The 22,890-nt window shown below is 48.3% G+C and overlaps 1 protein-coding gene across 1 annotated transcript; it reads right to left on the bottom strand.

The window, feature by feature from the left end:
* Window positions 1-12,987: 12,987 nt before the first annotated feature.
* Window positions 12,988-20,975, bottom strand: LOC129047150 (serine/threonine-protein kinase PAK 3-like). The gene is made up of 12 exons (XM_054518499.1): window positions 20,897-20,975; window positions 19,923-19,960; window positions 19,362-19,484; window positions 18,257-18,401; window positions 16,361-16,424; window positions 15,683-15,731; window positions 15,261-15,373; window positions 14,884-15,001; window positions 14,022-14,121; window positions 13,544-13,740; window positions 13,309-13,446; window positions 12,988-13,089 (listed from the first exon to the last, which is right to left on the bottom strand). Exons 1-12 carry the CDS (start codon window positions 20,973-20,975, stop codon window positions 12,988-12,990), a joined length of 1,266 nt encoding a protein of 421 aa, XP_054374474.1.
* Window positions 20,976-22,890: the final 1,915 nt, after the last annotated feature.

Here is a 22,890-nt window from a genome sequence, read left to right as displayed (position 1 = left end):
GGATTTTAGAGGGGCTGAGGTTTTAGCTAGAGATAAGGTTTATTAGAGTTAATTAAAATAAATGGGTAGGTCTTGATGAAGTTAAGAGTTAGTAGTTAACTAGTAATTGAGGCAGGGAATGGGAGTTCTACCAAGGGTTCATTTGTCATATTTGCATTGAAATGGTAGAAAGGTCAGAACGAGGAAGACTTCATTTACTTCCTCATTTTGGGACCCCTCCCCATGAAAGGGACCACATACCCATTTAAAGGAGCAAACTGCGCATGCTTAATAGCTTTTGAACTAATTACCATACGAAGCAGGGAATGGGATGTACCAAAGTTATGACTATGCATTTGTATTTTGGGTATGCTATACTTGTATAGATAAAAGGACTCTGTAATCACCTGTAAATTGCGGTGTGTATTTGGGAGTTGTCCTGCACGCTGCCCAGCGTTGCAATAAACATACACTTTCTAGCATTAAACTGTTAGAGAGTCTTTGTCTGACACAGTTGGATATCGGTACTAGATCAATATCCATATTTTTGATAAATCATCTGGCGAGCCAGGTAGCAAATCTTCTTTCTCTGGCCGTGGGGCCAGTGGGGGTCCAGGACTCCTCTGGGCGCCCACCAGAAATTTCCGGGAAGAGGGATCCTGCGATCCCACTGACTACCTGGGGAAAGACCAGAACCTGCTGGAAACAAAATGTATGTTTCTATTTGGGGAAAGGTACCTTATTATATAAGCAGTAAATAAGACACGAGAGATGTCTCATTGCAGTGGTCTGGTAACTTGTGTCCCGTAGTGGGGATCTGGGGATGCGTGTCCCATAGTGGGGACCCAGGGGTCTGGTAGTCTGTGTCGCCTAGTGGAGACGGCGGCAGCAGTGTTGTGAATTTGGATCGGAGCAGTGGTGGCTCCAGTTTCAGTCTGTAGTCTCAAGGTGCACCTCAGTGATCCATCATTTGAGTGGCTAGTCCGAATTTTTGGGACACGAAGGGTCCCGTTGTGGGTTGCAGACAGTCTTGGTTGTGGCCCCACTCTGTGTGTGTATTGTAAACGGATCTATGTTTGTTTGGTGGTTTTGTGATTTTGTGTGTTTGGTTTGTAGAAAACTATTTATGTACCGTATTTGCTGTGGTTTGTGAGAGTTTGTGTTGTAAGTATTATAATTTGTCTGATTTGGGGTGTGTTATTAACACACTCTTTGTAAGTGTTTTTGAGAATTTTATAAGCTTGAAGTTGCAAAAGGTTTTTGAAACCGCCACCTGATTTGTGGAGGGACACTTTGTTTGGGAGAGCGGACTGATTTAAAGTGTTTGTACTGTGCTTGGACTGCGTGTTAGAGGGGAATTAGGCTGTGTGTGGGCCTGGGTAGTATGTGTTTTTGGCTGTAAAATTTTACTTGATGTATTGTTAGGTGAAAAGGGCTTTGAGTGAGCTAAATTCGTTCACTTCTTAGTTAAAAGAGTCCTGGTTATCTGGGAGTCATTTGTTTCTCGGGTAACGGGAGGGGAGTCCAGGCTTTGTAGCCTCGGGATATGTCTTTTTAACCCCTGAGAGAGTTTGGCAAGTCAGTGTTTTGATGATTTTTACTTTTATGTGAGGTTTGCAGTTGCTGGAGTGTGTGGTAATACTTTAAACTGTTGGTGGCTTACCCTCCCCCCCCACTTCTTGTGGAGGGATTTGTGCTGTGCGCCGGCCAAAATTTGTGTGATTTTTAGCAAGACCTTGTTAAATTTTTTGTTGAATGTGTTTGGGGTCATGAAAAAACCCCTAGCTGTTTTCTTTGTGAGCCTAAACTATTTGTGTTTGGAGTCGGTCTCTGCCAGAAAAAGAAACTCAGGCTTTGGTTGAATGCAGAAAGCAGAGCGCCCCGAAGTACTGCTGGGAGAGGCAGCCGAGGGGTTTCTTTGGTGCCGAGGTACGCAGTTGAACTCCGTGGTTTGTAACATTTTTGATCTTAGGGTGAGAGAAATTTGGTGGGGAATCCGAAAAGCTTTGGAACTTTGGAAAAGCTTTGTTATAGTAGTGATTCACACAGTTCTTGGTGCAGCGCGGAATCGTGAAATTTCTGCCGAAACTCGGCTGATACTTTGCAAGGTTCCCATCTGTTCTTTGGTTACAGCGGGACAAGAGATAGCCTTGGCTTTCAGCTGCACACTCGCTACAGTGTATGAAAAGTTACTTACAATTTTTAAACGTATTTTAATAGCAATATACCCAGAGCAAAGCATAACAGAGGACCTGATTTAATAAGTAATTAATAACCTGCACCTTGGGTAGAGTGCCTGACTACATTGTGTGGTTTCCTAGATTGAATAAAAAGGAGGTTCCCCCCCGCCACTTTTGTCTAACTGCGAGTTCTTTCTTTAGCTGCTGCTCCGAACCCTGTTTTGAAGGACATATTGCTAGCCCTTTCTTTTAAAGGAAAGAGAAAAATTAATTAACAAGCTGTTTTATCCCTTTTGATTGCTAGCACAACTATATGACCAGGAACAGGAGGCACAAGAATCCAGAGCTTGGTTCGGGGGTATTCCCCTGCCCAGAGGAAGATTGCTACTGTAACCCATGGATTGTGTTTCCGTGTGCAGTCTGTGGGTCCCACAAAGGAATAGGTAGCTAATACCTAAGAGAGGAACTTGTGCTCCCTGTCTTACAAAAGAACAAAAGACTACCCAGACAGCTATACGGATTTTGTTGGCAATTGGTTGGGAGGCCCACAGCAGCAGTAAAATATTCGAGTTGTGGGAAAATGGGGTTTCAGGAACCTTAAAGAAACCAGTGGAAATTCTTAGAGTTGAGTGTGGCCAGCATATTTTTGTACCAGAGGGAACCCAAGTGAAACTAAAGAACTGGGATAAGGTCAAAAGACGTTGTGAAAAATAAAATCTTAAGCTTTGGGGGCAAATGAGAGCAAAGAGATTCCCAGAGGAAGACCTCTAGGGTGTATCTTAACATGCTAGAAAGAGCTGGTGGGCTATGGTGGGAGTGAAACTAAAAGAGAACTTGTCAAATTTTGCACACAGTGGTGGACACTCGATAGACCTGATGGAGGACTGAAGTGGCCAGCAAGTGGTACACTGGACCATGAGACACTATTACAGTTAATGCTTTTCCTTAGGCGTGAACAGAAGTGGCAAGAGGTGACTTATGCTGATATCAGCCTTCAAAGTCACCCCAAGTGGCAAAGGGATTGTGGGATTAGGCCACCATCTGATCCACTGGTACTGGCTCTTGGAAAGGATAATAAAGCTAACAGGGAAGAGCTCAAACGGTGTTGTAGCACATGCTCAATAAATCAAAGATGCTCACACCCAAGTAAAGTGCATCCAACAGAGATCTTAGAACAAGAGATGGTAGAGGCACTTTTACCACCCCCTAGAAAACAGGAAGGAGGGAGGGTAGAGGAATGAGTAAAATCAGAACCCTCACCAACTTTAGCCTGCCCTAACTTATCTTCTGGTTCATCTGCCCTGGGAAAAACAGTAACTGAGGTAGAGGTTTCCCCACCAACTCCTGACTCAAGGGAACCATGGAGGCTTTACCCACCGTTGCCTAGTAGCGATAGTGAATGGGATGAATCTGAACCAAGTCCCAAGCTTTCCCCACAAGGTCTGATAGCATTAAGGACCAGAAAGCAAACCAGAATGAACTCACAAATAGCCAGAAAACAAACTAAAGAAGTTATACAAGTACCCCTAAGGCAAGCTACAACCCCTAACAGGGAACCAAAGATAATTAAGGTCCCCTTTTTCTCAATGGATTTGGAGGCTTGGGAAAGGACTGCTAAGGGTTATCAGAATGACCCAATAGGGGTTGCTAAAAGGTTGAAGTTTATGATTAAGCAGCATTCACCTGATTGGGCAGACATGCAGTTACTACTCGATGCCTTAACAGAAACAGAGAAGCAGTTGGTTTTGAAGGTAGCCAAAGATTTAGCTGAAGATGCTTGTGTACCAGCACAAGAGTATATCAAAGATCTATTTCCTCTTCAGGATCCGATGTGGGATCCCAATGAACCCAATGAATTAGCACAACTTAAGAGATACCGAGACTTTATAGTGAAAGGACTAGAACGAGCAATTCCTAAAACCATAAATTGGTCAGCCTTATACGCTGCTAAACAAGGTCACTCTCAAACACCTTCTGAACTTTTAGATTACCTGCGGGACACAAGGCGGTGATATACCACCCTGGACCCTGGATCAGATGAAGGGACACAACAACTAAAAAATTTATTTTTAGGACAATCCACAGGAGATATCAGGTGGAAACTCCAGAAGATCCGGGGCCCAAATAGCCAGGACTTGGAGACTGTATTGGATGAAGCATGGAGAGTCTTTAGTAATCAAGAAGAAGGGTCTAGATAAGGGATGAAGAAATTAGTAGCAGTAGTAAGGGAGGGAGAAAGGGAGAAACATGAGCAAGACCCGCCAAGACAAGGACCACCCTGACTCGGAAAAGATGTGCATTTTGCAAGAAATTTGGACACTGGAAAAACCAGTGCCCAGAACAAAGAAGGGGTGATGAACAGAGAAATGGCGATTGGAGAGGAGAAAGGGTGGTTGTTCATATGAAGGAGGACTGAGGAGGACCGGAGAGCCCTACCCTAGGGGACCCTCTGGTTATAGTTAAACTGAGGAATGAAGAAAAGGAAGTTTTAGTGGACACAGGGGCAACATTTTCAGTGTTGAATAAGGCCCTAATACCTCTAACAAATTATTATGTTATAGTAAAGAGGGCTACTGGTCAATCTGAAAGAGCATATTTTTGCAAACCATTAAGGTATAAATTGGGAAAGCAACGGGGGATTCACTGATTCTTATATATGCCTAATGCTCCATCTGCACTTTTGGGCAGGGATCTGCTAGAGCAATTGGATGCAAAAATAATATTTAAAACCAGAGAAATTAGTTTAGTTTAGAGGTAATGGACCAACAATATGTGGAGTTGTTAAGCCTAATGTTAATAACCAAAGAAACTGAAATTTCTCTTGAAGAAGAGGAAATTTCAAGAAAATAATGGATCAGGTATTCCCTGGGGTATGGGCTTCTAATATACCAGGCAGAGCAAAGAATGCATTATCCATAGAAATCAAGCTCAAAGAAGGAGAACAACCAGTGAGGGGTAAACAATACCCCCTAAAGAAGGAAGACAGAGAAGGGATTAGCCCAATCATAGAAAACTTTTTGCAAACAGGACTGTTAAAAGAATGCCAATCTGATTTTAACACTCCCATTTTGCCAGTAAAGAGGCCTGATGGGTGATACAGGTTAGTACAAGATCTAAGGGCTGTTCACAAAATAACTGAAGACTTGTATCCAGTAGTTGCTAATCCTTCCCTATACCTTGTTAACTCGTTTAACACCTGAACTAGCCTGGTTTACCATTTTAGATTTAAAGGATGTTTTCTTTTGCCTCCCTCTCCATGAAGCCAGCCAGAAGATTTTTGCATTTGAATGGGAGAATCCCAAAACTGGATGGAGGAACCAGCTCACATGGTGTGTACTACCAAAGGGGTACGAGAACTCCCCCACTATATTTGGGAGACACTTGCCAAGGATTTAGAGTCTTGGCAACCTCCACCAGGAGAAGGACAGTTGCTCCAGTATGAGGATGACCTCCTGATAGCTGCCCAGACCCAGGAGACGTGTGGACTGAACAGTAAGCGTCCTAAACTTTTTGGGCCTACAGGGGTATCAAGTCTCCCAGAAGAAAGCCCAAATGGTGAGGCAAACAGTTATTTACCTAGGCTATGAAGTGAGTGCTGAACAAAGGACCTTGGGGCAGGATCACAAAGAAGCAATATGCCAGACCCTGAGACCTCAGACAGTGAAAGAACTGAGAACCCTTTTAGGCATGACTGGGTGGTGCAGGCCATGGATTTATAACTATAGGTTGCTTGTTAAACCTTTATATGCCCTGATCACAGAAGGGAGCAGAGATCTTCAGTAGACAAAAGAAGCAACCCAAGCCTTCAACCAGCTAAAGAAGGCCCTCATGTCAGCTCCAGCTCTGGGACTTCCAGATGCGAGTAAACCATTTTTCCTGTTTTCCCACGAAAAACAAGGGATTGCCTTCGGAATATTAGCACAGAACTTAGGCCCATACCAGAGAGCAGTGGCTTATCTCTCCAAACAGCTGGACACAGCAGCTAAAGGATGGCCAAGGTGTTTCAGAGCCGTTGCAGCAGTGGCAGTGAACATCCAAGAAGCGCGCAAATTCACCCCAGGCCAGAAGATGACGGTGCTAATATCCCACACGGTGTCTGCAGTCCTTGAGGCAAAAGGGGGACATTGGCTCGTCCCACAGAGGTTTCTGAAGTACCAAGCTATACTAGTAGAACAAGATGATGTTGAAATCGTGGTAACTAACATTGTGAGCCCAGCTTCCTTCCTCAGCGGGAGTATGGGAGAGCCAGTGATCCATGACTGTCTAGAGACCACTGAAGCCACCTACTCCAGCTGCCCAGATCTGAAGGACACCCCACCTGAAGATGCTGAGACCTGGTTTACTGATGGAAGCAGCTATGTCATCAGTGAAAAAAGGCATGCTGGGTATGTGGTTACCACAAGCAGAGAGGTAATAGAGTCCCTGGACCTTTGCCAGCAAACACCTCTGCACAAAAGGCTGAAATAGTTGCCTTAACTTGAGCCTTAGAGCTGGCGAAAGGAAAAGAGATTAACATCTACACAGACTCAAGGTATGCATTTGGAGTGGTTCATGTACATGGAGCCATTTGGAGAGAGAGAGGACTGTTGAATTCACAAGGGAAGAATATTAAACATGCACAAGAGATACTGAGAGTACTAGATGCAGTACAACTACCTAAGAATGCAGCCATCATGCACATTAAGGCACACCAAAAAAAGAGCTCTGAATTGGAAGACGGAAACATGCTGGCAGAGAGGCAAAAGACACAGCCAAAGCTGAGGTATTTGAGGAGACAATTGAGGCAACATTGATCCCAGATGGAAAAATTTCAAAATATTGACGGTAAGCCAGTGTACAATAAAAAGGATAAGAAACTTATTAAAACAGAAAAAGCAGATTATAATCAAGAAGGATGGCCTGTAACAGAGGAAGGGAAACTTGTAATGCCTTCCTACTTGCTGTAGTCATTAGTGCAAAAGGAACGTGAAAAAACACATTGGAGACTAGATCCCCTCTATAACCATCTGAAAGGAAAATTATGGCCCGGAACCTACAGGGCACAGTAATTCAGATAACTCATCAGTGTAGCCTTTGCCTCCAAACTAATCCTAAAAACATCCCAAAGCCTAAAGTTGGACAATCTGGGAAAGGTTGCAGACCTGGGCAACAGTGGTAAATCAGTGGTAAATCAATTTCACAGAATTACCCAGGAAGGGGGGATATCATTATCTCCTGGTATTGACTGATACCTTTTCAGGTTGGCCAGAAACTTTCCCTACTAGGACAGCTAAGGCATGAGAGGTAACTGTGGGAATCCATAAAATCAGAAGGTTTTGGGAAAACTGCAGAAGACAGGCCCTCAGTTACAGCCGAATACTGAGCAGTGCTAAAGCAGCAGAAAAGATATCTAAGCTATAGAGAAGACATGGGAAATAGAACAATAGAGCTGTGTAGTTTAGCTTTCTAAGTTGCACCAAGTTTATTTAGTAGATATTTAGAAGGTTAAATGTGAATGGTGCTCTGTGCTTTGTCTCTTATAAACGGGCTATTGTATGCGAGAATAGGTCACCATTGTTTTAACCAAAGCTACGTGTGCTTAAGGTGATCGGATAGAACGACTGTCAGTATGCTTTTGCTCTATGTAATTGGCTAAGACAGCTTTATGGTATGTTGTAACATTAAGTTTCTTTAGCCTGCTGCCTGACCAGCGAGCTGTTAGCATCCCTTCATTGCTGTTATCATCTCTTCATTGCCTTGACCCTGTAATGAGACTGATGCTGAAAATAAATAGCTCAAGACGCTTGTCATAGCAGCCCCGTCCCGTTTGTGTCTGTATATGAACTGCCGGCACACAGTAACCAAAGTGCTGTTGCAAGAAATAATACTGAAGTTTGGAGTTCCAGCCACCATATCCTCAGATAGAGGGCCGCACTTTATTTCCAAAATTTTGCAACAAAGTAGCCACCACCTGGGAACAGACTGGGAGCTGCTCCATATCATCCTCAATCGAGTGGGCAGGTGGAAAAGATGAATCATTTGATTAAGCAGCAAATTGTAAGATTGGGACAGGAAGCAGACCTACCTTGGCCCCAGGCTCTCCCATTAGCATTATTGCAAATTTGGAAAAAAACAAGGACAAAAGAAAAATTGAGCTCCTTTGAAATATTATGGGAGACCATATGCAGTTCAAGAAGGAACCACACCTACACAAGTAGGGGAGGAAACCCTACACAAGTATATGGTAGCCCTGAATAAACAACTGAGAGAAATTGAAAAATATGTGGCTGGAGCTCAAAACAGATAATTAGATGGACCAGTACACGATGTACAACCTGGGGATTATGTATATGTTAAATCTTTTGCAGAAAAGACCCTGGAACTGCAGTGGCAAGGACCATTCCAAGTGCTCCTCACCACCTTTACTACAATCAAAATCAAAGAACAGAAGGCCTGGACCCATCACTCCCAAGTGAAGAAAGCCCCTGAGAGAGTCCGGAAAGTGACACCAGGCGACAATGAACTGAGGCTGAAGCTCACCCGGAACAGCGAATAAATGGACTTAGAGAAATCATAGACATAATGGAGAAGGTCGTAACCATTATATCCATTGCCATGGTTGGAACAGGAGCCAATGCAATACCATGGGGTACAACGTAACTGGAATATACTGGTGCCAAGGGAGGGCCTACGATTCCCACTCTCCTAAGGCCATAAATGAGATTCTAAAGGTCACGAATGCACGTTTATGAGAAGGGAGAAATGTTTAGGGATGTAACTGTGCATTTGTGCAAGATGGCTTCCATGAGGCTTACCATCCTCCTGTGAAACTCATTCGGATTAGCTCTGAATGCTGTGACAAATGTTTGAGTAAGTGTCCAGAGTTTAGACTAAAAATAGAGGGGTGTGCAGTAAGAAGGTATGATCTTGACTTTAACATCACTCAAGTGTGTACTGAATATCCTAAGAACAAGACCAGAACTACCCCACCAATGCAAAAGAAAGCTGTTATTGGCCCAAAAGCCAATTATTCCAGAAGTAGAAGAGGAGCCTACAGTTCCTATGATTCCTAGAATTGGGCCGTATGCTATTAAGAAAACAGGAATTCAGAGACTGCTGGTTAATCCAGAATGGTCTCTGAAGCGAGGTAGGAATGGGAATACAAGTAAATGCTTCGGACATCTGACCAGAGTGTGGCCAATTTCTCAGAAATCCTTTCATGGACTGGACCACTTGGCTTCAGAAATGATTGCCCTCTAACTTTAAGAGTAAAAGGGATCTCACTGGGCTGCTAGAGACTGGACTGAGAGTGCTAAATACCATAGATTCAGAAGTGTTGCTGAAAAAATTAACCACAGTGGGAAGTGACTTGGTTAAACTACAGCAACCTTTTCTATCCTCCCTACTAGCAATAGGTGACAACCATTGGAAGTTATCCAAAGTGTTACCAGAATGGGAGAACACTGAAGAACAGGATCATGAGGTAATAATTAATGCATTAGGCACAGCCAGTGAAAACGTTTCGCTACGTCTTGGGTGTACTCAAGCACAACTGTGGATGCAGTCAGTGGCCACTGCAGTCATCAGGGAAGGCAGAGAAGGAATATTCCCTACTGAACTCCACAAAATTTTTGGGATAGTGCATCCAATATGGAAAGGGAACCGCAAGCTTGGTGGACTTTGGTTAATTTCACTTATAACCCTGTGACTAGTAAAGTAACAGCCTTTGTTTTAACAATACATAATGCATCAGTGAGTTTAATTCACCCAGCAGTTCCCCTGAGATTAAACCAGGAGGGGACTGTGTTGTATCGTTCTGAACATAGAACATGGGCACAAGAAATTAGAGGAAAGTGGCAAACCATCAACCTAGAGCCCTGCTCTATGAGGAAACAACTGCGAGGGGACATTAGAAGGTGATAGAGACACATGTTTGGACACAGAGCAAAGCATTTGCCACATTCAAATGCATTCAGGGAATCAGACAACTTTGCTTGTATATATAGGACAAGGTTTGTGTCTGTCAGCATGCCCCACTGTAATGATAGACAATCTAAGCATGAATGAGACTCAGTTTAATTTATATGTCTGTAAATTTGTCAAAATTGAAGGATGTGACTTCTCCTAGTGGGCACCTGCAGTGTCACACCAGTATATAAAAGCCAGCTTAGTTACTGTGCAAGAAATAGTGCCTGTGCCCATAGGAATGAATTTGACTTTAGCTGCTCAGTTGTTGAAACATCAAGAACTGAGAGAAATTTTGAAAGGGATTAGAGATGCAGGGAAAAAGACCTTAATCACTATAGACCATGACACAGAAACCATCAAAGGAGTTTTTAAATTATTTGAGGAACCCTTGTCTCATCATTGGTGGGATGTGCTTTTTGGATGGTCACCAACAGCGACCGGCATACTTAATGCTTTATTTCATCCTATTATTGTGTTGCTTATTTTAGTTACTATAGGCTTAATTTTGTCTATTGCAATACTTGTTTGGAATTGGAAGTTAGTAAGACAGATGACGGCCCTAATTTCACTACCAAAAGCAGATGGTTTTGTCTTGAGAGACACTAGGCACATGTCTTGGGCAGATGAAGAAGAATCTGCATATTGAGTAAAAGAATTTACTCATTCCAAAGAAGAAGTGGGGAATGAGACATGAAATTTAAGGAATTTAGGGATTTTGGAGGAGCTGAGGTTTTAGTTAGAGATAAGCTTTATTAGAGTTAATTAGAAAAAATGGGTAGGCCTTGATGAAGTTAAGAGTTAGAAGTTAACTAATAATTGATTGCTTGTCAACATAACGTTTGGTTAGCTGTGTTTATAATGAAGACTATAGAGACTGATAAATAGCTTTTAGGAACACAAGACAATTGTAGGCCTCTTCTGTTCGGAAATCAGTTGAAGACAGGGAATGGGAGTTCTACCAAGGGTTCATTTGTCATATTTGCATTGAAAAGGTAGGAAGGTCAGAACGAGGAAGACTTCATTTACTTCCTCATTTTGGGACCCCTCCCCATGAAAGGGACCACATACCCATTTAAAGGAGCAAACTGCGCATGCTTAATAGCTTTTGAATTAATTACCATACAAAGCAGGGAATGGGATGTACCAAAGTTATGACTATGCATTTGTATTTTGGGTATGCTATACTTGTATAGATAAAAGGACTCTGTAATCACCTGTAAATTGCGGTGTGTATTTGGGAGTTGTCCTGCACGCTGCCCAGCGTTGCAATAAACATACACTTTCTAGCATTAAACTGTTAGAGAGTCTTTGTCTGACACAGTTGGATATCGGTACTAGATCAATATCTGTACTTTTAATAAATCATTCTGGTTACTTCACCATCTTCATTGCCATCATTCTGTCCTCCAGGTGGCCAGATAAGGCTGACAGCTCACAGACAGCTGACATCTGCTGCATCCCAGCTTCTTCTTTGCTAGTTTCATTCTTCTTAGGACAATTCTTTCATTTCTCCTTCAAGGATAATTCTGAGCTTCCCTAAATCAACAATACTCTTCTCTTATCTAAGCAATTCATCAGGAATGAAGCTTTCTAGGCTCTATAGTCCTAGCTGAAAAAAGCCTCGCCAAGGAAACCTCAAATCATTACATTTCTGTGAGCGTGTTCACAGGGGTTCTTGGATGAGGGAAGAGACGAGAATGTTGACTCCATGATCAGAAGGCTTGATTAATTATTTTATGATATATATATTACATTATCACTATACTAAAAAGAAAAAGAAGGACAGGTTTTCTCAGAAGCTAACTAAGCCAAGAATAGAAAAGAAAGGAATGATAACAAACGCAGCTCTCTCAGACTCTGTCCGAGATAACCCAGTCCTCGATTGGCCATTAATTATAAACATCCAAGATGGGCCAATCACAGGTGCACCTGTTGCATTCCACAGCAGCAGATAACCATTGCTTACATTCTGTCTCTGAGGACTCATAGCTTCTCAGAAGGAAAAATCCTAAAGAAAGGATTTTTAGTGAAAAGATGTCTGCTACACATTTCCTATCGATGGCAAAGCTCCTTAGAAAACTCAAGGGATGGCTGAAGCTCTGCTTAAAGATGATACATTCCCTTTTCCCTCCTCTCAGCTGGCGGGGCAAAAGGGCCTCCTCAGACACAGCCATCTCCTCTCCAGTCCTCCTGCACTTGCTTTTCCCAATTAAGGCAAGCAAAACTGCCTACCTCACTATGTTCTTTGGGCCTCTGAAAGGGACTGTCCACTTAGCTACAGCCTGGCAAGGAAGGGAGTCTTACAACACTCTGGATATTTTAGACTTTTATTGCCTCTCTGGCTGAAACAAAGTATCCCCTCACTACTTCTCCATCTTCATCACTCTGTCCTGTAGGTGGCCTGTCCAGGCTGACAGCTTGGAGGGCCTGCAGGGTCCAGCTCTGCTGCAGCCCAGCTTTTCCTCTCACAGCTTAATTCTTATTATGAAAATTCTTTCATTTCTACTTAAAAGATACCTCAGAGCTTCCCTAAATTAACAACACTCTATTCTAAGCTAAACAATTATCCTCTATTATCTAAGCTATCCACATTCTGTAGTCCTTAAAAGCTGATCCCTATATTTCCTAATTTTTTTAAACTTTCATCTTTTTGAGAAAGAAGAACAACAGAGCTTTAAATTGAACCTAACAACACACCTAACCGAACCTAACCAAACCTAACCTAACCAAACCTAACAGCTAAACTGAGCAAATATCAAAACTATCACGTTTCTTATCTACGGCACAGCTCCTCTTAATACTCGGGGGATGGCTGGAGCTCTGCCGAGAGATGACACATCCCCTTTTCCCTCCTCTCGGCTGGCGGGGCACAAGGACCTCCTCAGGCACAGGTGTCTCCTCTCCAGTCTTCCTGCACTTGCTTGGCTGAGATGATCAGAGCAGCCAGGCTGGAGGCAGGATTGCCTGAGGTCACAAAGGGATGCTGCCCAGAGGAAAAAGAACAAAGAAAGGAACTCTTACTTTCCAGGATCCCATCCTCACGGGCTTCCAGGAAGACACACAAAGAGCACCAAGGGCAGCATGTCCCCCTGCGCCTTCCTGTGCTGGGAGCTGTCTGTGCCACGTGGCCCACACTCCTCCTCATCCCTCCCTGCAGGTGTCCTCAGCTCCCAGGGCTTTTGGCCCCTTTGCTTTTTCTTACCTGCAGGAGTTCCTGGGCAGACCAGCGCCTGTCCTCGTCTGCCTGCAGGCAGCAGCGGAGGAAGTCGCGCAGGAGAGCCGAGTGGTGCCTGGGGTGCTGCAGTTTTGGGGGCCCGTTCCTTTCTATCAGCTCAAAAACCTACAGCACATGGATGCAAGAGGACACTCCACCTGCTCCTTTGCTAGCCACACAGAGCTCTCTCCACACAGAGCCCTCTTGCTAAGCTGCACCTTACCCTGAGACGGGCTTCCCGCTGGTAAGGAGCTTCCCCTTCCACCATTTCCAGCCCCACGATCCCCAGGGACCAGATGTCCACTTTGGGGCCGTAGGCTTCTCCTCTCACCACCTCCGGTGCCATCCAGTTGGGAGTGCCGACGCTGGAGCTGCGCTTGCTGCGCTCAGGGCTGAGCTGAGCACAGAGGCCAAAGTCACCTGAGGACAAAAACAAAGCCTGTCAAAGCCAGCTACCACTGGCAAAGGGGCCAAAACCATTGCCCACTCCAAGCCTGACCAGGCCATGCTGAATCTAGCTGAAAAAGCAGCTGAGCTCTCCTGCCATGTGGCTGGAGCCAGGCAAATAAGGCATTGGTCACTTCAAAAACACCCTGACGATTCACGCACTGGCCAAGCGGCGCTTCTGCCCAAGTGGCAGTCACCAAAATGTGAGCGCAAGGCATATGCTGGAAATGCTGCAGCCCAGCAGGGATACCCACCCAACTTGACAGATCCATCCATGCCCACAAGAACGTTGCTGCTTTTGATGTCCCTATGGATGACTTGGCGGGAATGAAGGAAATGCAGTCCTTGCAGGCACTGAGAGAGAAAAAGGAGGGAGGGAAAGTTAACGTGCAGGATCTGATTTCATCCCACCAGCAAGGAAAGAGCTCAACGGGATTGACGGCTTTCTCAGGGAATTGTGAGTGAGGGTGCAGCACCATGGTGCTGTCACCAAGAAGAGCTTGCTGCTTCAACACTCTTGGAAGTTTTTTCTAGATTTCCAAGCAAAGGCATCTGGTCTCCCAGAAGTTCCACCAGCCTTCGGTAGGAAGCACGTCACCTTTGGCTGGGAGGCGGCACGGCAAAGATTTTTGGGGAAGCCTAGTGGCAGCAGAGGAGGAAGCAGCACCTTCGAGCTGTTCCAGAATCCCTCGCCATCTGGGCTGCAATGCTGTCCATTGAAGCTGAGGACAGCTCTTTGCCCTCAGCTTGAAATTCTGCCACCTGCATGCTGCCTTCCAGTGGCAAGCAATGTAGGACAGACAGACAGGCTCCAGGCAAACATTCCCAGGCACAGCTGAGAAGAGGAAGCAAGTGAAACCAAGCGACAGAGCGAGCACCAGCGCCAGAGGACAGACAGGATGGAAGAGTGCAAGAACAGAGCCTGAGGAGTGCGGGGACACCAGCAGGCAGTTCACTTCCCATGCTCTTTCTTCTCCTGTGTGTTGTGACAGCAGCAGCAGCAGCAGCAGCAGCAGCAAAAGAAAGGTGAGAGCAAGAAATCTCAGCTCTCCTTAACCTCCAGCTGACAAGCAGCATCCTGGGCAGGCCTGGGGAAGCACAAGCAGGATCCCTCACCTCCCGACAGACAGCGCCTATCTGTCCTTCCTCCAGGTACACTGCCCTGAGCACATCAAACAAGGTGCCGCCGTCCATGAACTCCATGGCCAGCCAGAGCTCCACATCCACCAAGTAGCTGAAAGAAGAAAACCATGGCATGGAGAGACAGCAGTGGGCACAGCCTCAGTCACCCCAGGGCCTGAGCCAGGTTTTTGCAACTGCTCTCCAAGCTACATGTGCCACAAGAGATTATTGAACACCAGCTCCACCTCCTCCCACGCTCTGGAGACGAGCAGAGAAATCATCACCAGCTCCGTTCTCTGCCAGTGACCAAAGGGCATCGCCTCTTCTGGCTTGCACGAGCTAAAGCTACATTGACATGAGAATACGCCAACCTGTCTAAGTAGGTAACGATATTGGGATTCCTATTGTCCCTCATGGCTAGGATTTCACTGGCAGCCAGCTCCTCGGACATCTCCTCCTCGAGTGACATGATCTTGATTGCCACCTGAAATGACATTGGTGACCGTTACCTTGAGAAGACGCACCCTGCTGGAGATCACAAGGAGCACGGAGCGAGTGCTGGCGCAATGAGGCAGCGGGCTGTGCCAAAGTGCCTTGTCACTAGACAGCAGAGCTTAGCAGAAGCACCAAAGGCCATCCCAAATGCATTCTGCCCCCTGAGCCTAGACTGCACTTCAGAGGAACAGCCTCTGCTGCAGACATGGAGCAGCCATCCAAACCTCCAGGCAGAGCTCACAGCAGCGGAGAAAGCGCTCCAGAGCTGCAAAATGGCATGGGGCTGTTGGCACTTTACCTGTTGTCCGCTGCTGGTGTCAAGGGCTTTATAAACAGCTCCAAACCCCCTAGAAAGTCAAAGCAGCAGAAAGAGCCCTTTATCCCTTGGCAGTGAAAGCAAGCCCAGGCAGCAGATCTCCCCAGGCTGCCTGGACGCCTTCCTTAGAAAATGCCTGGCTGCGGCGTCTCTCCGGCCAGCAGCACGTCAGCCCGTGAGCCCTCTGCCATGCGGGGCAGGCTGTCCAAGGGAACACTAAGGTCCAGCATGAAGACCAAGGGCTGCTGGAAATCGCCAAGGCCCACACCCAGCCAGGCAATTTCCAAACCTAAGGGGGAACTCTCTCCTTGTGCGGGTGTGCATGCATGTGTGTGTCAAAAAAATGAGAACAATTAGAGTCAGAAGACTGTCCTTGAGAATCTGACATTTCTTGAATGGCAAGGTGCTCTTTCAGGCCAGAAAGCTGCAGGGCAGGGGGTTTCCCAGCTCCTGCTCCTCGTTGCTGCAAGCAAGACACTGCCAGCATCAACTTGTCTTTGATGAGGCCTTTGGATTGCTCTGACCGAGCAGTCCAGGCAGGCAACAGGAGGTCAAGCCAGAGCCTGACCATGATTGGACCTTGCCTGACTTCACACTTGATATTGCACTGGCCAAAGACCTAGCCCACACTTTTGTAAAATGAGCCGATGTCACACTTACCCTCGTCCGAGTTCTTCAAATGCCGTGTATTTGCTCATTGGCTGGCCCAGACTCGCGATGCTCCCTGAAAGACAAAAGCAGTGCAGGGCGCTCACTCGCACACAGAGACGCCACTCCCCAGAGCGTCCAAAAGACAGCCCCACTGGCGGCAGCTCTGAGCCCTTTGTGGTCCCTTGGCCTCCAGCGGCTGAGACCAACACGTGGGAGGGCCATCTTCTCGACCTTTCATCAGGTGGCCTTTCCAAGAAGGCCTTTATTTCTTTCAAGCGCAGCATCCCATGCGATAAGCCAAAATGATGAGCCCTTAAGAAGGGGGCCCTAAGAGGTAACCAAGGGCCTTTGCAGCCTCTGCAGTCACACCCACCATCACTGGCAGGTCCACTGCCAGGGGCACAAAGTGTCTGAGCCGGAGGAGGAGTAAGAAGGATAGCCAGAAAACAGCTGGGGCCAGAGAGCTCCCTGGGGCCTAGTCACTTGCTAGGTGCCAGCCTTCTGCTCAAGCAGGAACAAGCTCGGCTTTTGTCTTTGGCACAGTAGGCAGCCTAGGCAGAGCCAAGCCAGGCCCAGCCGCTCTCATAGGCAGCAGGAACTCCATGAGCGCTGCCGCACTGCCTCAAAGCACAACAACAGCTTCTGCTGAGGGGCCTAAGTGCCTTTGAGACCGAGGGGCAACTTCTGGCGCAGCCTACACCCAGACACGCACACAACACACTGCTCTGGCAGACAAGAAATGCACGGGACGTACTCAGTGTCTTCAGGCCCTGCTCCTCCCTCATCTCGAGCTGCTGGGCTGCGCTGCTGCAGGAAGTGCCAGCAGCGGGGGGCGAGCTGGCTGCTGCAGGCCATGCTGGTCCAGCGGCACCAGGTTGAATTTCAGAGCCCGTCTTGAGCTGGGACAAGAAAGGACTGCCCGTCAGAAGGGTGGCTGGCACAGATGCCCTGTGGAACGCAGGGCAAAAGCAAGGCCTTGGGAAGGTGCTGTCAGCCACCGCCGGGCCTCTCCAGCTAGGGCGTTTCCCATGTCCCCTTCTCAAAGGCAACTTTGGGAAAAGCCCAAAGGCTACTTGGATCCAGCCCCTCAGGGGCACGTTCAGCTGGAGGCACCTTGCAGAGAAGCACCGGGAAGACCCAGGGCTGTCCCTGCACTGCTTTTGCCCGTCTCATCAGACGACTGAGGAGAAAAGGCCCAATGGGAAGCTTCTCAGAGCAAACTTGCAGCAGAAGAAGTACAAGGGCCAGAGGCGGCCCATGCCTCTTTCTGTCCCATGGCTCCCCTGGGGTTCTAGATGGAATGTTGGGCTGTGGCCATAGCAACTGTCGTTGTCTCCTGCTCCTGCGGCCCTTGCTGGAACGCTGGTGGAGCAGCGCTGGAGCAGCAGCTGCAGGATCAGCTCCTGGGCTGTCCCTGACCAGCCGCCTTCTGCACTCAGCGCCAGACCCGGCCTCTGCACCGACGTCCTGGTCTCCTCGTCTGCCTCCGGGCATCCCCACAGCACTTGGGATCCAAGTGTCCAGAATCACTGCCAGGTCCACTGCCAGGGGCACAAAGTTTTTGATCCAGAGTAGGAGTAAGAAGGATAGCCAGAAAACGGCTGGGGTCAGAAGAGCTCCCTGGGGCCTAGTCACTTGCTTGGTGCCAGCCTTCTGCTGAAGCAGAAAATGCTCAGCTTTTGTCTTTGGCACAGTAGGCAGCCTAGGCAGAGCCAAGCCAGGCCCAGCCGCTCTCATAGGCAGCAAGAACTCCCTGAGCGCTGCCGCACTGCCTCAAAGCACAACAACAGCTTCTGCTGAGGGGCCTAAGTGCCTTTGAGACCGAGGGGCAACTTCTGGCGCAGCCTACACCCAGACACGCACACAACACACTGCTCTGGCAGACAAGAAATGCACGGGACGTACTCAGTGTCTTCAGGCCCTGCTCCTCCCTCATCTCGAGCTGCTGGGCTGCGCTGCTGCAGGAAGTGCCAGCAGCGGGGGGCGAGCTGGCTGCTGCAGGCCATGCTGGTCCAGCGGCACCAGGTTGAATTGCAGAGCCCGTCTTGAGCTGGGACAAGAAAGGATTGCCCGTCAGAAGGGTGGCTGGCACAGATGCCCTGTGGAACGCACGGCAAAAGCAAGGCCTTGGGAAGGTGCTGTCAGCCACCGCCGGGCCTCTCCAGCTAGGGCGTTTCCCATGTCCCCTTCTCAAAGGCAACTTTGGGAAAAGCCCAAAGGCTACTTGGATCCAGCCCCTCAGGGACACTTCCATGCTCCACGATTGCAGCTTTTCTGCTAGACACTGGCAACAAGGTATCACTGAGGCTGCCAAGATCCAGCAAGACATCAGAGCATGGCCCTAGAGCCTTGTTACTTTCCTCCTCCTGTCTTTTCCTGGGCAATGAAATCACCCTGCAGCTTGCATGCAACGGTCCACTCAGAAGCCCGCAGCGTGTCCCTTCTCTGATCTGTTTCACGGATTTCCCCTCTCTATGACAGCCTTTAGGGAGCGGCCCTTTGGAGCCACCTTCCAGCCCCGCCCAGACCCACCCACCTTTCACAACGCAGGGCTGACGAGGATTCTCCTCTCCAAACTCTGCTTTGACCGGCTGGAAGTGAAGCACAGCCTGAAGCTAATTAGTCCATTAGGAGAGGGCAGGTCCCTTCCAGGGCCCAGTGTGATCCCCTGCAAGGCTGTCAGCTGCGTCTCTGGGCCGCTCCGTCTGCTTACCGACCACGGGCAGCCTGCACTGACAGTGGGCACAAGGGGCTGACTCCTACGCTGGGAATCATGGAATGCTGCCTCTTGTCTGATCCCAAGAGACATTCTCGGGCCCTCTCAGCATCCCAGCTTAAATGTCAAACTTCAGAACCCACTGGCCAGCACTTCTTAGGCCCTCCTCAAGCAGCACTATGTCATGGCAGGCACACTGCCCCCAGCATCTTCAGCCACGAGCAACAAGGGCTGCTCCAAAATGGGAAGCCTGGCCCTGCACCAAAGGCAGTGCCAAGCTCAGCTGCCACTTACCGGCTCTGCGTGTTCAGGCTGTGGAGGGACAGCAGCTGGAGGCTTGATGTTCCTTTGCTCCTCTTCAGCCTCTTCCTCAATGACAGAGGCAGCTGGAGGAGCTGCTGAGCCAGCTGTTGAGCCCTGCAGACAGACAGAAGTGAGAGAGATGGGCAAAAGCCAATCCCTTAGGAGCTGCTTTCTATTGAGCTGGGAAAGGACCCAGAAGTAGGGGAAATCATAGACTTTGATACACGTGGGACTCTGAGTCGCAAAAACTCGAGGAAGATGGCTGCATGAGGTGCTACTTCATCTTGCTGTGCATTTGAGCTTCCCTGCTGGCTACAAGCAGAAAGACGCCTTGGAGCCGTCCAGTTTGCCTTTCGTCTCTTGAAAGGCTCTTCACCGGAAAATCAGCAAACAGCCAGGGCTCCCTTTGCTACTGCTGATGCCACCGGGCAGTTGGCCTTTCTTTCAGCCTCCCACGCTGGCACTCCACACTCAACTGCAACAGGCCAAGCTGGCAGAATTGCTGCACAATTCTCACACGCCAGCAACCTCTCAGCTTCCTTTGCCACTCACCAAAGGACTGGCTTGTCTCCACCCACGTGTCAGGTGACCTGCAGCGAGCAAGGCAAAAGTTACCAGAGGCCCTTAGAAAAGTGCCCGTGCTGGCGACTTTCACAGCACGAGGCAGTCCCAACACAGAGCCACTTTGCCAACGTGCCTCCAGGAGCAACAGCTCTTTCCCACAGCAAGCAAGAGAACCACAAGGGCGCTATAGTAGGCTCTGTCTACATTTGGGCCTCTTTTGCCAAGAGAGAAATAGAAACACGGTGGTGGAAATGCCCGTTGCTCTTCAAAAGTTGGAGCTCCTGTTGTGCCCAATAGCTCAAGCAGCATTTTCCTCTTCTCTTTCCTGCATTTTAGATTTCTATTCTTTTAAATGGCATGCCCTAATTCCCATTCGTTGGCTGAAGATGATAGCCCAGCAAAGCTTCCATAAAGGGCCCCTGGGCTGCGGCAGCTCCCTGCTGAAGCAGCCCAGGAACAGCTGCTGGGCTCAGCAGCAAACCCTCCATGCATTGGAGTTTGTGCTGCATCGCCAAGGGAATCACAGTCTTGGCACAGCATCAAAGGGTCAAGTCACGCAGCCAAGGCCTCTAAGGGGCAATGTTGGAGCAAAAGGCGCTTTCCTTCACTCCTGGAGAGAACCACTGAGTTGGTAGAAGTACTTCTACAAATCTCTCCTCAGAGTCTGCAATTTGCAGTTCGTCTTGCTTGAAGCAGCAAGCTGAGGAAATGACGGACTCCGCTGCCACGCACTCTCCCGGGGAGGGAAGGCAACCGCTGCAGGTTGCACTGCAAATACTCTGCACCTGCCACCCAGTACAGATGCCCCCTTTTTAGCTGATGCTGCTGGCAGGACATTGACCAAAGCGGTGGCATCTTCATGGCCATTTTGTTCCCAAATAAACTGGGTCACTAGTGCGGCATCAAGAGCAGAGTGAAGCAAAAGCTGGGCGATGCCAGCCCCAGGAGAAACCTTTACTTACGAGTCAGCTGGGTCGGGTAGTAGCCGGAATAGACAACAGAAAAGACAGTGCAAACCATGGCACAGACTTGCCTGATCATTTTGGCAGTGCTGCGTGGGTTTGCACGCTGAATGCCACCCAAGGGAAAGCCAAGACTCCTCTCGGGGTGCAGGCCATCCGCTGAGAACTCCTTGCGCACGAGGATCCTCCTGCAGGGAGCGAGCGGAAGAGCTGCTCTGGATGACCAGGCCTTGCGCGCACTGGGACAACGCTGGGCTGACAGCACTGTTGCACCGCTCCCTTGACCTCACAATAGCAGCTGCTCTGTGGCTTTCTTGTGCCCAGCAAGGCAACCTTCTGTACAGCTAATGCGAAAGAAAAGCCTGGGAAGTTCTCCTCATTCATAAAGCAGCAGAAAATGTCCTCCCAGCCCATAAGGCAGTGCTCAAGGCATCCCAGGGGAACTCAGAAAATGCGCCAACCCAAGTGGCATCCAAGGAAAACCCAAGCAAACCAGACTTTTGGTCTCAAAAGCTTTGACTGAAAGCAAGTCTGCTTCTTCTAGGTGGCATCCTAGCTGGTTCTGAAAAGCCTAACTTCTTCAATGAGATTTAGGGGGCAAAAGAAGCAAAGAGAATAAATTTCCAGGACTCTTGTAGGCTGCAGTTCCTTCTTTAGAATGCGGGTACATGCTTACCTTTGCTCTGACTCCATTTGCAGGCTGACCTCGTTTTGTGGCAGGGAGATGCAAAGCTCCTCTGGTCCTGCTTGCTGTTTCTCTGGCAACTGAATGTCTCCGAACATCCGGAAGATCCGTGCACTGATTCTTGGGCTGCCACACTTGTGTTGTGTTGGAGCTCTGGCAGCAGCCTGTGGCCCACTGCTCTGCAATGGCCTGCAGATGACAAACGCCAAGTAGACCCCTTTGGAACAGTCCAAAGCTGCAGTGGAATATTGGGGTGCATGAGACAGAGAGTACTTTGGACCTTATTAGCATAGGAGAATTGATAGATAAAATGCCTTGGCAAAAGCAAACGGAACTTTGAAAATTAGATCTAGATAGCAAGAAGATTTAATTAGACAGGTTTACGAGAAAAAGAAAATCCTATTAAACAACGTAAGCACGAGGTGTTGTTACAGGAATAAGTTTGTGTATGTGATTTCAACCTAATCATTGTAGTATACATTACTAGTCTCCCTAAAATAGTATATAAGTGCTCGTATCCCACAAGAAAATCGGATTCTGATCACCGAGTCAGTCTCCCTGTCTATCTCCATCGCCGACAATTGGTGCCCTGTGTGAGGAAATGAATCTGCCTGACAGGCGGGGAGTCGGCGAGCCCCTGGAACTGATGGTGACGGTTAGAGAACCGCGTTTGGGCCTGCAATCCCTGTCTGCTGCGCTTTGACAGGTGAGCCAGGGGAACTAAAGGAATGGGAAAGGAAATGTTCAAAGAGAGAGACGTCTATGAAACCGTGCTTGCCCTTCTGGGCAGGCGTCGCTCCCCCATCCCAAAGCACGACCTTAAGTCATTTTATGATGGGTGTCACACATGGTCCCCGACGCTACCCCTTCTTCTGTATTTAGTCTCCGCTTCCGGGACAAGGTCGGAGTAAAGCTCTATGACCTCGCGACACTGCCTGGCCACGAGCCAGAGCTCCGAATGCTTCCTGCTTGGAAGGCAGTCATGGGCGCAATTAAAAAAAGTGGGAGGCTGCGGGGAAGACTGTGAGGCTACAGCCTGTGAGGCTACCCTGAGACGGCCCCAGCCGGATTGAAACCTGCCCAGGTCCCACTCTCCATCTCCCGTCTGCATGCCCTCCCCAGCGAGTGCCAGGGATAGAGCCCGGTCGCCACCCCCAGTCCCACCGCCACACTGCCAGCCATCCCAGAGCCGCCGCACACTTATGGCTTATGCAGCAGACACTGACTCTAGCAGTGAAGGGGAGCTGGACTCTTTCAACCCTGGCCCTGAAAAAGATGCGAGCTTACTCCCTTTGGATACGTGTAACAA

This window comes from Molothrus ater, unplaced genomic scaffold (assembly GCF_012460135.2).
Source record: "Molothrus ater isolate BHLD 08-10-18 breed brown headed cowbird unplaced genomic scaffold, BPBGC_Mater_1.1 matUn_MA514, whole genome shotgun sequence".
Lineage (NCBI taxonomy): Eukaryota > Metazoa > Chordata > Aves > Passeriformes > Icteridae > Molothrus > Molothrus ater.
This window is presented reverse-complemented; position numbering and strand designations above follow the sequence as displayed.

Excerpts from the sequence above, each read along its gene's own strand:
- LOC129047150 (XM_054518499.1), bottom strand. The coding sequence starts at position 20,975 with ATGATCAGGCAAGTCTGTGCCATGGTTTGCACTGTCTTTTCTGTTGTC. Across the intron at positions 19,961-20,896 it reads CTACCCGACCCAGCTGACTC|GTCACCTGACACGTGGGTGG; the intron begins GTAAGTAAAGGT and ends TGCTCGCTGCAG. Across the intron at positions 15,374-15,682 it reads ACACCAGCAGCGGACAACAG|GTGGCAATCAAGATCATGTC; the intron begins GTAAAGTGCCAA and ends ATGTCATTTCAG.